At 35.8% G+C, this 15685-nt stretch overlaps 1 protein-coding gene across 1 annotated transcript; it reads left to right on the top strand.

Annotated features, from left to right (window-relative positions):
* The first annotated feature begins 673 nt into the window (after nucleotides 1-673).
* Nucleotides 674-2414, top strand: XND1 (xylem NAC domain 1). Its single transcript, XM_039032541.2, has 3 exons — nucleotides 674-914; nucleotides 1044-1327; nucleotides 2041-2414. The coding sequence occupies exons 1-3, from the start codon at nucleotides 740-742 to the stop codon at nucleotides 2188-2190; spliced, it is 609 nt and encodes a 202-aa protein (XP_038888469.1). The 5' UTR covers nucleotides 674-739; the 3' UTR covers nucleotides 2191-2414.
* Nucleotides 2415-15685: the final 13271 nt, after the last annotated feature.

The raw sequence follows: 15685 nt of genomic DNA on the forward strand, positions 1-15685 counted from the left end.
TTTTCTAATCCTTTTAGTAATCTCTCTCTTCCTAGAAATGATTTGAGGTGACTGGCTACAACAACATGACTGGTAAATTTTTATTATTGAATAAATGAAAGAAAACTACAAAAATATTTCAAAGTTGTATTTTGTATATAGTTATTATCAGGGAAACATGAGTTTCATCTCAAAATCAATTTGCCGCAAAGAGAGAAATAACTCAGAATATCATATAAATATTGTGTGGTCTCTTCATCTCTTCGATATGAGATCTTCAATATGTCTCATCAAGATGGGTGTCTATTTTTTGGGTAACCATTTTCATTGTTAGAATATCAAATTAGACTTTATGAACTCAAATTGTATATTAAGGAAACATAAGTTACCTATCAAAATCAATTGACGATGAAATAACTAACTCATGGTATTTTGTAAACATTATAGATCTCTCTATTTTTTTTTTTTTTTTAAGTAGATGAAAAATTCTAATAAGTTATTACGATTATGTAGATTTAATTTACATTTGAAGTGTGACAAAATCTCGTTGAATAACTTTTCTCAAGGCACTTGTGGGTGGTTCTTTAGTGATGAAATTGATTACCCAACTTGACTCCCACGTCACCTTCTCTTTCTCTTTCCCTTTCTCTTTCCCTTTCTCCTCCTTGGTATAAATACATCATCATTCCTCTTACCATTTTACTATTCCCTTCTCTAATTAGACCAAACTCCTTCCTCTCTTCTTTCAAATTAAATTTCCATGGCTGCACCCGATACCGGCCATAACTTCAACCTCCCTCCCGGATTCCGATTCTATCCGACCGACGAAGAACTCGTCGTCCATTTCCTCCACCGTAAGGCCGCCTTGCTACCCTGCCATCCCGACGTCATTCCCGACCTCAATCGCTTCACCTACGATCCCTGGAATCTAGACGGTATGATATAATATTAAATTTGTCTTCACTTATTCACTAGTTTGACTTCATTGATGATTTAAGATCATTTATCATTATTTATTAAATGTGTTTGGAAAAGTTTGGTTTTGCTGATTCGTTGTGTTTTAGGGAAGGCGTTGGGAGAGGGAAACCGTTGGTATTTCTACAGTAGAAAAATTGATGTTCGAGTTACTGATAATGGATATTGGAATCCATTGGGAAGAGATGACCCTGTTCTGTCCACCGCCACCTCCGAAGTAGTCGGAATGAAGAAATATTTTCTCTTTCACGTTCAAGACGCCGCCGCCGGACCTCTCAAAACTAACTGGATAATGCATGAGTATCGTCTTGCCGACGCTGCCGCCGCCGCCGCCTCCTCTTCTTCATCTAGACGCCGAGGACGTCCTAAAAGAGTACGCCACCTCATCTCTCTTCTAAATATTTCTTTTACCTACTTGAAAAAACGTTTTCTTGGGGTGGGATGATTTTGGATGATCATATTAGTTTTTCTTTAATAAAACTGAATTAATTTAAAGTCTCTTTTTTTTTAAAAAAAAAAAAATACTTGAGAAAGAAATCATTTAAAAATTACTCATAAGTGACTGATAAAAAAAAATCTTCAAAAGATATATGGAAATAAAACATTTGGATAAAAGAATGTTTATTAAAAATATATTTTTTAAAAAAATATTTAAACTTGAAGGTCTTTCAAATAACCTTTATAAGTTATATGAAATTTAGGTTTAAAAAATGTGAAATTTATAAAAATATATAGATGAGGTTGAGATTTAAAAAGAAAAGAAAAAAATTTAAATCATATATATGTGTGTTTTTTTAGTTGAACTACAATTCAAATAATTTCAGGAATAAATTTATAATATTATAATATTTTCAAACCTAAAAATTAAATTGAAATCAAACTCAACATTTAAAATATATAACCTTTTTTAAAATCTATCAATAAAATAAAAACTAAACATAAAATCTAGGGATTAAAAAAATATTGTTTTATGTCTTTTTAGTTCAACCAAATTTGGTTTATTTATTATTATTATTATTTTTGTCGAGAATAGATGCTTGACGTTAATTACATAAATAATTTGGTTGGTTGGTTTGGTTATTACAGGATTATAGCAAATGGGTATTGTGCAGAGTTTACGAAAGAGATGAAGAGAAGGAAGAAGAAGAAGATGGGGCAGAGCTATCATGTTTGGATGAAGTTTTTTTAACGTTGGACGATCTTGATGAAATTAGCTTACCCAATTGCATCCAATGAAGAAGAAAATTAATTAATTAATTAGAAATGCCTCCCAAACACAATCTTACCACGTGGTCTATTGTACTTATTATTACATCATCCTCCACCCAACTTTCTCTAAATTACCAATCCAACCCAACCCAGTTCTTTAATATATTTTCCACTTTTTTTTTTTTTTTAAATCTCTTTTATGTTCCTTTTATTAATTAGTTCTATATATTAAAAAAAAAATTCCAATTTTACATTTCTTTTTTCTTTTCTTTTCAAGCAAATTCCTTCTTGATATTCTTTACTTTAGTTATAGATTTTTCTTTTTCCCTTTACTTTTCACTAAATAATATGGTACAATTTGGTCCTTTTCCCTTTTTCATTATTCTTATATTTAAGGAATGTTACTTTTTAAATGCATACTTATTAGTTCTCATGTTATTTTTCAACTTCGTTGAATTTTTACAATGATTTTTTTTCCTTAATAGACATCAAAGGTTATCATTAACAAAGAAATAAAAGAACATCAAGAGAATGATGTTGTCAAATTTTCAAAATAACACTTTTAATGGATGGCCAACTATCAGCAATAATAATGTTTTTAATAGGTATATTTTCCAACGATTGGAGATTGATATTGATGATTCATTAATATATGTAATTTTATAATTGAACAAAAAACATTAAGTAAAATCTATAAATCCTAATATGAATGTAAACAGTACTAACAATAAGATCTATAACTTTGAAATAAAAATAAGATCTATAACTTTGAAATAAAAATGATAAATAATTTTTATAAATTTTAGAATATATGTGACAACCCAAGTTTTTATTTTTTTATTTTTTATGTAATTTAAATTTTGCAACTTGTATTATTTGAGAATTATTTTGAATTTTGGAGATTAAATAAATTATTGTAAAAGGATAAATCAATTTTAATATTTGTTAAGAGAAAAGTTTTAGAATTTGGATTTGGTTAAAGGAAAATTTGGGATTTATATCACATTATCTCAATTTAATTTATTTCAAGAAATTGAATTAAAATTGGGTGTTTTGGAATTTTTAAAGATTTTTGGAGAAGGAGATAAATTTAAATTAATTTTGTGGATAATTGGTTTAAATTTATTTTAGAACTTGAAATACCTGGAGGACCAGAAACTTCAGTGTGCAGTATTTATGTTGACTGATGATGTTGAGATTTGGTGGCAGTCGTCTGAGAATTTTATTGACACCAACGAAGGGGCGGTGGCCTTGAACCAATTAAGGACAGTTCTATGTGCAATACTTTTTTGTCGACATGAAATATAATAAGCAGGTAGAGTTCATGAATTTGAAGTAAGGGATCTTGTCTATGGTGGAGTACAAACGAGAATTCACCTAGCTATTTCATTTTGCTCCCAAGTTGGTAGCCACAAAGGAGGATAAGATAGAAAGATTCATTCAGGGTCTTAAGGATGAGCTAAGAGGTCATGTACTAGCCCATGAACCCACAAGTTTGAATGAACTCTAAATCTAGAGAACCAGTGAGTGGAAGCGGATCGTTCCAAACTCCATTGTGAAAGAACACATACATTTACAATCAAACAGAAATAGTTATGCATTAAAGACTAAATTACAACATACTTCAAAGTAAATGCAAGGGATCAAGTAGAATACCTTTGAAGAACATTTTCTTCATGTATCCCTCGATCGATCACCAATGCGTCCAAGAGCACGAACGCAACGAGCAACTTTAGCAAACAACACGAACTAGAAAAATCTCGATCACAACAAAGTAAAACTCGATCTTTGACCCTCGAACAGAACTAGACACCACTGCTCGATTACCTTGGTATTCTCGGTGTGAGAATCTAGGAATTGTGGGCTTTGAATGGATTTGGATAGAGGGAAGGAGGAAGTAAACGATCGAGTATGCGACAGAGGGAAGAAGTCTATCGTATAGACTTGATACTCGATTGTGTAGTAAACGAGTAACTATCATATAGAAAACTCGATGACTTATCATTTACTCTTTCAACAAGTAATCTGATCACTTGATGCGTGTGTCCTGTGGAATGAAAATAAAAAACTATTTTTCAACTTTATCCCACAGTTAGCCATAAACCATGTAAAACAACCCACTAAGGTGGTTATTGGAGAAAACGAAAATCAATTATCTCATAACTAATTATTTATCAATTAATAAAATAACTAAAACTTATCATATTATATGTATAACCTATAGTTTTAATATTGCATCATATACAACATATAAACCATAGTTCTCTTTTCTCTTTTATGGCATTTAATATAAATCATATTTATATTAATTCCTCCAATTAATGTATCTAATACATCAAATCAATTATATCATCTATAATTGAACTAATTTACTTATATCATATATAATCAAATTCCCTCTTGTTAATTTGAACATTTCAAACTAACCCAAAAACTGATTCTCAACTTGAATCCATTGAGCTACCATGGGGACCTTATGGACCTGTAGCTTGAAGCTCCAACGGTATGTGAATAACTAACTAAACTCTTTAATCACGATATCCACCATATGTTAAGTGCCGAACGCTCCACTAAAGATCGACAGATACACTCTTCGCACTACAGATGTATTTCTTTGTCAATTGGTTATAACCAATCAACAATACGATGACTCTTCACAAATCATTCGTAAGCACAATTGGGCTAATTTACCGTTTTGCTCCTGTAGTTATATCTAACTCCTTAAGTACCACTAATCCCTCTAATGAACAAGACATCATAGTCTCACTATGTTTAAACCCTTCTCGGGCCAAGAAAAGGTATGATGTCACATTGTTCAAGCCCCGGAATCAACCCTTAAGGGAGCAATTTATCTACTTACTCCTGCTTCGAGGAATGAGTGAATTCCGTCTTATTAACTGAGTTTCGAACTCCCCAATTAGATGAATCCCCAAAGTGGTAGGTTTGAGTTGGCGATCTGGCCACTCGCACCCATGCAAATCAAAAGACCGCCCTCATAGGTAGGAGTTCACAACTTACTTAGGATTAAGGCCATGTTACCTATGGTCATCATAGTGAAATTAAAGTCTCAAGTATGAACGGTGTTATATAACAAGACTAAATATTTCATGGTTCGGACTTATACAAACTCCTTTGTATAGAGCATCGCCACTCGCATATCTAATACACGAATGATCAGATCAGACCATTTGTAGCACTTTACAACATTTGTAACACCTACAAAGCAAGCTACACTTGTAGTGTCACAAGGATAAGGCTTCCCTTCTTTATCCATATACTACATAACATTTAGGTTAACACTTAAAGCAAGATCCATTTGTATGTCTCCATGTTAGGTTCTTAAAGGAAGCATATTTTCTATGTTAAATCCCCAAAAATTGTGTTGATTGTTTGTTTTAAATGCTTATTTTGTAGGTAAAATGATCCCGAGGCATTTAGGAGTCATTAAGATAAGATCAGGCCAAAAAGGATCCAAAATAACCAAGAAATTCAACAATTTAAAGAGAATCGAGTAAAATTACCAAAATGACATCGAGAATGCAGCGTTACGGCCCTAGGATAGGCGTTGCACAATGCTTGAAGATAGAATGCTTTATTTTGCTGCAAAACAGGGCAGCGTTGCAACACTCCGGACTTTAACGTGAAGCACCATGCACGCGCACGCCTTGCATTGACGAGATTGGGGGCAGCATTGCAACACAAGCCCAACGCTCCTTGGCCTTTTCATCGATTTAGCGTTGCAATGCTACCCAACGTCGTGACGCTAGCCTGCAGACTATAAAAGGTTTTTCTTGCATTTTATCAAAGGTGAGGAAGAAAATCTATGGAGGTTGGGATCTCTCTCTGAGTTCTTTCACTTCTTTGGTAATTCTTGTTCCAATTTAGGTTAGATTTTATATTTTTTTTGAAATGTAAACAAAAATTTAGTAATTCTTCATACAATTTGTTTATGAGTTTGTGAAGTTTGATTGAATCTTGTTTCTATTTCAAGGGTTCTTGCAATTCTTTTGAGTTTTCTCTTTTTCCTTTGTGCTTTCTTGAATTTGATTTCAATTCTTGAAGCATGTTGAATGATCTATATCTTGAACATGTATAGCCTAGATGCTTGGTTTTGTCACAATTATTGTTGAATATGTTGCTTCCAATGTGTTCGATGGAATTTCTAGCCAAGATCTACAAGAGGCAATAGTAGTTGTGTGTTTGATGGCTATCCTAGGATGCACTAATTACTAGATTTGGAGAAAATTTGGTTAATTGAGTAAGCTATCTTAACAATTAATCAACACAATTGAATCCTAGAACCTAATGCGCATGTTTTCTATTCTATATGGCCGCTATCGACCTCAATAGAAGTAGGAGCATATAGGTTGATTATGGTTTGGCTTATCCAACCTTAATCAATGATTAGGTCGTTCTCTCGACTAGATTATTGCTTGTTGTCGGCCTTTATATAGGCTAGCTTGATCGAGTTGAGCGAGTAGTTGCGAGCATAATCCGATTGTCAATAAACTTTTAGAATTTGATGATAGAAATTTCATTGAACGTCTAACTTGAACTAGAAGCAAGATCATTCCTTACTTGTTTACATTCTTCTTTTATCTTTTGATTTCTAGTACTTTTTTTCAATTTAATCAAACCCCCGTTTTATTGCTTTAATAGTCAAGGTTAGTTAAGAAAGAATAAAAATTAAAACCTTCCCTGTGAATCGACCTCTTACTTCCACTTTAACTACGAGTTAGTTAGGTTGTTGTTCGAGCTTTATAAATATTGTTTGTTTTGGGTTAGGTAGAACTAAATGTTGGGCTTGATGCCCTAAAGTCCCGTGTCCTATAGTTTGTAAACAGATTGTACGAACGCTTGTATTGTTAATATATAATATTTACTTCACATCTTGTATTTTTGTTCGTTTGCTTGTTTTATTTGCTTTACCACAAACCAATAAACATAAAATCCCTAGTTATCTGTATGTGATTCAAACATGTATGTGGTGACATAGAAGTGGATCATGTCTTGAATGATAACCAAAATGGTCTGTAGTATATGGATATAGGAGGGAAACCTTATCCTAGTAACACTATGGATGCGACCTGCTCTGTGGAATGGTCACAAGTGTTGTGACCTGTCATAGATGATCTGATCTTGATCATTCGTGTTGGGGACATGCAAGCGAGGGCGTCCTATACAAAGAGTTTGTATAAGACCTGACCACGAAGTGTTAACGTTTCATTATAACACCATTCATGACAGAGACTTCACTTCACTAGGATGACCATAGGTAACATGACCTAAATCTTGAGTGAGTTGGGAACTCCTGACATTGAGGGCAGTCCTTCGATTTGTATGTGCGAGTGGCTAGGTCACCGATTCAAACCTACCATTTTGGGGATTCGTCTGATTTGGGAGCTAGAAACTCAGCTACACAAGATGGAATTTACTCCTTCCTCGAGGCAGGGGTAAGTAGATAGATAACTCCTTTAAGGGCTGATTCCAGGGCTTGAACGATGTGGCACCACACACCTTCTCTTGGCCCGAGAGGTGTTCACACATAATTGGACTATGTTGTATTGTTCATTAGAGGAATCAGTGGTACTTAAGGAATGAGATGCAACTACAGAGGCAAAACGGTAATTTGGCCCAATTGTACTTACGAGCATCTATGAAGGGTCATCGTACTCATGATTGGTTATATCCGATGGACATATAAATATATATGTGGTAAGAAGAGTTCAGCTGTTGGTCTTTAGTGGAATGCTTGACAATTAACGGATGGCAGATCTCGTGGTTAAAGAGTTTAGTTAGCTATTCACAGATCGTTGGAGCTTCGAGCCACAGGTCCATTAGGACCCCTAGGTAGCTTGGATAAAGTTGAGAACCAGTGTTTAGATTAATTTGAAATGTTCAAATTGACAAGAGAAAGTTTGATTATATATGATATAATTAGACTAGTTAATTATATATGATATAATTGGCTAAATGTATGAGATACATTATTTTGGAGGAAATTAGATATCAATATGATTTATATCAAGTAGAGGAGAAAATACTATAGTAGATATGTGATATCAAACTATAGGTTAAAAATATAATATGATTATATTTATTAGTATTTTAGTTGGTTAATTATATGATAATTAACTCAAAAATCACGTTTGGACGTGGGTTAGTAGGAATGAGTCGGTTATTGTAACCGATGAAATAAAAATGAAATTGTTTCATTTTGAATCGCCCGTCGTTGTCGTCCATAAAGGAAAAGTGAAGCGCGCATTGATAGAATAGAAAACGATCGCTTAAGAAAATCAAGAGCCTATACGATAGTCCTCTTTGTCTAGGCGATCGTCCACCTCGCGCCTAAATGATCACACATTTGTTCCTACACAATCGCATAGCTTCTTTAAACGATCGTAGAGTGTACCGGTTTTGCTAAACGATCGTATATCATTTCCTAAACGATCGTTCAGTAAAACCTACACGTTCGTGTAGATTCTCCTAAACGATAAGCATTGTGCTATGCGATAGCGCCTTTTTCCCTCCCACTTGCTTATCATCTACACGATCCGTGCTTCCTCCTTCCTCTAACAAATTCACTAAATACCACGCTTTGGGTTCTCACTCCGAGAATACCCGGGGCTCTTTTCTGGTGGTGTCGTCCCCACGACGTTCGTGTTCGTGCGGTTGTTCATGCTGTTGTTGTTGACGCTGCTATTGGGCATTGGTAGATCGCGTGGAGGGTTCAGCTGCATTGAGTTCTGAAGTTTTAAGACTGTCTTTAACTGGTATGGCAACCCATTCCCTTGTTATTTTGTAGTTCATAGCATGCCTATAATTATTGTTTGTTTGCATAACTGTATGTTTGAATGTATATTGTTGTATTTTAGTCATGGTGAGATCGGAGCGATCCGAACGCGCTCATGGAACTCTTCAGTAAGAGATCCTTCAATTGGTATCAGAGTTAGGTTCTGATACTTCGATTTCATCTCTTGCAATGAAATGACATTTACATTCTTGGTGGGTGCTTTTCTACACTGTTTAATGGTTAAATTTGTTGTGGATGTGCGGATTAATGAATGTTTTCGGGATGCTTAGCCTCGGTTTGATTTAAATCCTTTTCCATTTGCAGTTGTTTGTAAAGGTCCCTGCGTTTTTGGGCATTCATAATCGTTATCGAGTCTGTATTCAAAGTTTGTTTGTAGTTTTGAGTCGTTCGTCGAAGAAGTTCTAGGTAAGCTTTGCGATTCTTTGAGGAAGGAGGCGATCTAGGGTTGATCGCATCGTGCAGAAGATGTGGTACGTGATCACTGTTGATTGCTTAGTAACGCAAGGTAAATTATTTACCTGGTTGCACGCATCGGTTAGACGATGAGATGCTCGCGTATCGTTTAACGCACGCGCGCACTGGACGATCATTTAGGTCAGCAAACTTCATCGCTTAGTAACTGATTAAACGATCACTAACACACGGTAAATCATTTACCTGTCCTCACGCTAGGCGATTGTTTATTAATACTCTTATCGTCTAGTGTGTGCTGAACGATCGTTTACCTACTGGAGTTTACTACACGATAAAGACCTCTTGGCAGTTTAAGACCCCGTTCGCTTGTGAACCAATTTGCTTGATGAAAAATGTAATAGATAGGGTTTTTTCATTCCGATTTTTGTAAAGGCTCATCCCGGTCCATTAATCTTTTATTTATTACATGCGATGTATGTTTTTTATATGTCATATGGTATGCATATATAGTAAATCCCACCTTAGGTTATGCAATGTTCATGCATCATCTCTTTATTGTAATTGTTATAATTTAGAGAAGTATGATTTTAATTATGTAAGAGCATGCTCATGCATCATAATATAAGAGTTATATTTATGCATGCATAAAAAGCATTGGTATGCATCATCTTTATATTATAATTGAGTATAAGGGTGAAAGATAGCATATTTGTTTCGTTGTTACGCGTTATATAAAAGTTATATATAGTAATGACCGGAAGGGGATTGAACTAGGTTTGCATCTTGAGAGGAGGAGGAGGAGGAGGGAATCTCCTTTCCACCCCTAAGAGTTATGGCACTTATGTTCTCGTGCTCCGATTGGGCAGGAAGCCTTCTGGAGGACTTGATTTCTAGCTTGCTTATCACGGTTGTTAGTTGGATTATTTGAGTTCCCAAATTGGTGAAGCCTTGTCTTGTTTCTTGTTGCAATTGAATGTTATCTTTTTGAAGTTGATGAAGTTTCTGTTGAAATTTCAAAGAGTATTCAACTAGCGATTTTACAACATCCTCTAAAGAAATACCTAAGGAAGATGATGAGGATGATTGATTCCGGTTTTCAAATTTCCCTTGAGTTCCCCACTTGAAGTTAGGATGATCTCTCCATCTTTGATTGTAGGTTTGCCCATGTGGATCATACTTCTTTTGGAAGCCTTCTATTTCATTCACTTGAGCTCGTAGGCAAGCTTTGGAAGTATGTCCGACCACTCCACATGCTCCACATGTCTTAACTTGAGGAGGACTGCCTTGGTCAACCTGTGTAAGAAGAGACACACGATTAGAGTCTTGAGTTCTAAGCTTACTTACCTCTTTGGATTGAGCAATGTTGTGGTAAAGAGTCGTTGATTCAAAATTCTGAGAATTTTCTGCCATGGTGGATATGAGTTGACTAGCTTCGGTGGGTGTCTTATCAGCTAGAGCCCATCCAATGGCAGCATCAATATTGTTCCCCTCCGATGGAAGTAACCCTGAATAGAAATAGTGGATAAGATATTGTTAAGAAATTTGATGATGAGGAAATGAAGAACAAAGTTGTTTATATCTTTTCCAATATTCATAAAGTGACTCTCCTACTACTTGCTTAATGCCATAGATTTCTTTTCTAATATTATGTACCTTAGATGCAGGGAAATTTTTTTATAAGAACTTCTGTTTCAACCCATTCCATCTAGTGATGGATACTGCCAACAAATAGTACAACCAATCTTTGGCCACATCCTTCAAAGAGAAGGGAAAGGCCCTAAGATTAAGTTGTTCTTAGGTCACCCCATGCGGGCACATTCTATCACATACTAGATGTAAACCACGAACCTTACTTTTCCTACTTAAATATGTTAAGAAGTATGTTAAGTAGGTTTAAGTATGAGTTATGATATATTGTAGGGAAAAGATGAGGAATAAGGAAAATGAAAGAAGGAAATTCAAAAGTGTTGAAAGTTATAGCCCTCGGGTAGCTTTGAGTTTGGCCTTAGCAAGTAAAATTTATCTAAGTATGGGAACTAGGCATGGAAGCCATATGCATTGATGAGAGGTTTCCATGGGCGATGGCCTTGTCATTGGAGGTTAGGCGAGAACTTGGAAAGATTGGCCGTGATGGTTAAGTGGTTGACACATGAGGAAACCATGCGTTGGTAAGGGATGTGCGGCAGCCAAGGGTTGTGAGGTTAATGTGGCATGCGGCTGAGTATGTTGTCTTAGGTGATGATAAGAGTGAGTGATACTAGGCAATGGCTTGAGCAAGCAAGACTCGGCTTTGGCACGACATGTAGGCACTAGCTAGTGTTGGGTTTTATATCCTAAAACTCGCAGTTTGTAAAATTATAAACATTTTCTATAATCAATAAACTTATTATTGATTTTATAAATTGTATATATGAATGTCTAAATCCAATAAACTAAGACCCATGACTATTACATGAGTACTTGAAATTTATGTGGAGATATAAGAGTGGTTCAGGTTTGAGTAAATAGTAAAAATGATCTATAGTACATGAATAAGATTGGGTATCTTATTCTGGTAACGCTATTAGATGCGGCCTACTTTGTAGTTGTTACAAAGAGTTGTAAAGTGCTTGATGCTTGGGAAATTGGAAGTCAATTTTACTCGGCAGCCAAAATCCTGTGGACGCGGTATGCAATGCATGTTCCTAAGATATGCGTTGATAGCCATGCGTCGATGGTCATGTGTTGGAATGAAAATTGCGTTAACGAATGTATACGATGACCATGCGTCCTACCACAAGTTTTCTTGCGTTCACGCCAAGTATAACATGAACGCAAGTTTCTCGGGTAATCCGAGGTCGAACATAGGGACTTGTAACTATATGTTTGCAGTGATGTGCATGCGGCTGTTGGTACGTTAATCCTACTCCTACTCCTATCTAACAGACAACACAATGAGAATATGCATGAAAGGTAGAGATACGACAAACCTTGACATGAAATAAATGTATGGAAAATTAGATAAAATGCGGAGATGTTTTCATTGCAACCCTTAAAAGTGACTACAAGGGCAACCCTAGTCAACGCAAGCCAATGCGATCATACAATAGTAAAACCACCTCTCGATGCGAATGCTACGACTTTTATTACTAGAACGCATGCAATATATGCACTAAGTCTACAGAGCCCACACATAATCCTTTATTCCTATTTATGCGATGACAAAATGACATCCACATAAATATGCGACCACATAATATCATACCTATTCCTAGGGTGCATGCGATGCAGTGTTGACAAACAGAGCTTATCTCTAAGTCCCTATCTCTTGCTTATGCCGATCTAATCTTACTCTCTCGAGTCTAGATTCTAACCTAGCTCTCTTGAGTCATTAGGTTCTTTCTTTAGACTCTCTCTCGAGTAACTCTAAAGGGGTGTTGGGCACAACATAAAACAAGACAAACACATGAACTTGGTTGATGCAAGGTTGTTACTATCCCTAGTGAACAACGCATACCTTGCTTAATGCGTCCAACCACTTACCCTCCAGGGCAGTTGATTGTTGCTGACTTTACTCATAGACAAGCAATGTATAGCCTATAGACAGGCATTGCAGCAGCTTCATACTAAGCAAATAAGGTTACTTACACACTCGCGCAACAAACACCTCTCGGTGGGTTGCTACATGTTTCATATACCTAATCCACATGACTAAGTATGCAATACCCAAACACTCTCACTAAGTGTTGCAATGAAAGTAAAGATGCTAAGCAAAGAAGATGGAGATGGAGTCGAAGGAACAGAGAAATGCATTGAAAACAAATTGTATTAATTCCTTAATTCAAAATGTCATACAATACAATATAGGAAAAGAAAGGAAAAGAAATGACCGGCTGGACGCAAAACTTTGCTCCTACTGGATGTGCGTCAAGGCTGCCGGTGGTGCCATGGATAGGCGGAGGAGCTGACTCTTTCAAGATCTAGCTCCGGTCAAAGGCTCCGGTCGTCACTCGGAATGAATGAAGGAGGTGAAGAACTCTCAGTGTCTTCTCACGCATTTTGTCTGGATCACAAGGATCCACCCTAGGCAAACCTCAGGCGAAAACCTTGGATAAAATGAATCTTAGCTCATTGGCTTCTATTTATAGAGCTTGGATCACCGACAACATTAATTGGACTACTCTAAGTCTGACATTCGGCATGTTCGTTCTTTCTGAACCTCTGCCACTAACAGCGTGGTAGGTGAAATGTCAACATCAGCTTTGGATTTTCTCAAGGTAGATGTGTTGATGCGTTCATTTCACCTACCTTGCGTTGATCCATTAGTTTGCGTTGTCACGTAGCCGCAATCATTCAATAGTTGCATTTGCTTAACGAGTGCAACTCCCATGCGATAGACGCATACGGCTGATTACCGCAACATCCATGCATTGATCGATGCGTTTGCCTTTGCGATGGAGTGTTTCTCTGCATGCGGTTGTCTATGCGATGATCCGGTTTCCGCGTTTGCGTTCATTTCCTGCATTAGCTACAAAAATAGAACATTGAGCGCATAATTATCGCAAAGTAACGGGTTAACTGAGATTCATCATGTTGATCGATGCAAATTCTTTTTCTCATGAATTCCTATTATGATTGACGCAATTTTTGCCTAACAACCTTCATAATTCTAAGTAAAAGGCCTAAGATGACATGCATTGCATGTCATCAGTGCTACATATGATGTGATCCTAATTCATACATGTTATGACATGAGGAGTCGGAGCGTCCTATGCAATGAGTTTGCACAAGATTGGACTAAGAAATAAGTCACCCTTACTTTATAACGTTGTTTACTATATAAGACTGACTATTTCAATTAGATGGCCTAGGTAACTTGATCTTAATCCTGAGCTAACTATGAAATCCTATTTATTTGGGATTATCCTTAGATTTGCATAGGTGAGGGTTGGCTCAACAGCGCCGGATCAATAAGCCCCCATATCAGGGGTAAGACTTAATAGATAGCTGGGAACATATGGTACAAGACGGAGTTCACGCCTACCCGATTTAGAGATAGAAGAAAGATTGTTCTCTCAAGTATTGAATACAGGTTTTGAATAAGGGGCCCCACCTTCTCACTAGGCTGAGAGAGTTTGGTTTAGTGATTGGATCACAAACCAGTTGTTCATTAAAGGATCAGTAGGAACTTGAGATACAAGACGTAATCTTGGGGGTAAAACAAATATTTGACCCAGCCGTTAATACAAACAACCTGTGAAGGGCCGACTTGCTGATTATGGCTAAATCATGTGGACATAATAATGAGGGGAGTGCAACTATGGGCTTTAGTGAAGTGACCCATTAGTTAACGAATGGGGATTAATCTGATCTAATGAGTTTAGCCAATTAATCTTAGATCGTTGGAGCCCATGATCTATAGGTTCGCGAGGTCTCCCTACTAGCTCATAATTAGACTAGCTCTAGAATAGTGTGATAATTTAATTTGAAATGTTCAAATTAGAATTAAGGGAATTAGTAATTATATGAGATATAATTACTTGTTTAATTTGAGAATTAAACGGAATAAGAGAATTTATGTTTAAATATGATTTAAATATATGAAGATGGATATGTGTAAAACTTAATTTAATATTTGATATTAAATTAATTAGTTTTGTTTAAAAATTAATTTATGAAATTAATTTTATAAAATTAAATTTTTTAGTTTTAAAATCAAAATGGATTTTTTTTTTATTTAAAAAAAGTCAAGTTTTTATTTTGAGATAAAATTTGAAAATTGGAAAATACCATGCAAAAATGGAATATTGAGATATTCCATTATCCATTTTCTTCATTGTCACACAATATCCATTTCCTCTTCTTCATTAACTCCAAGCATGAGTTGCAACTCGTGCAACTATCTTCCTTGCATGATGGTCTGCAATATATTGAAGAGATTGGAGTGAATTTGAGACATTCAATCAAGAGAATTTTAGCTGAAAATTCATAGTGAAGAAATGGTTCTTCAACAAGATTGCTGCAGTGAGCAATTCTTCATATTCTCTTGATTCAAGCTTGTTTTGAGTCCCACAACTCAATCTAGAGCACCAAGAGAATAGAGAGGAAGATCTTGAGGTGGTCTGCAACGAGATTCGGAGAAGATTGCAGCTGGAGATCGAGCTTTAAAGAAGTTCTACAAAGGTATGTCATGGAACTCACTTGTTTCTTGAAAAGCATGCTTTATATTTTTCCAAAATTGATGAATTAGAGTGCTTAAATGATCATTTTTGCTTCCGTTGTTACTGATACAATCCTACAGCTAGTTGGCGAGTG

The sequence above is a fragment of the Benincasa hispida genome, chromosome 5, assembly GCF_027475165.1.
Source record: "Benincasa hispida cultivar pf3 chromosome 5, pf3_genome.v1.1, whole genome shotgun sequence".
NCBI lineage: Eukaryota > Viridiplantae > Streptophyta > Magnoliopsida > Cucurbitales > Cucurbitaceae > Benincasa > Benincasa hispida.

Coding starts and splice junctions, on each gene's coding strand:
- XND1 (XM_039032541.2), top strand. CDS start 740: ATGGCTGCACCCGATACCGGCCATAACTTCAACCTCCCTCCCGGATTC. Junction 915..1,043: donor CGATCCCTGGAATCTAGACG/GTATGATATAAT, acceptor GTTGTGTTTTAG/GGAAGGCGTTGGGAGAGGGA. Junction 1,328..2,040: donor GCCGAGGACGTCCTAAAAGA/GTACGCCACCTC, acceptor TGGTTATTACAG/GATTATAGCAAATGGGTATT.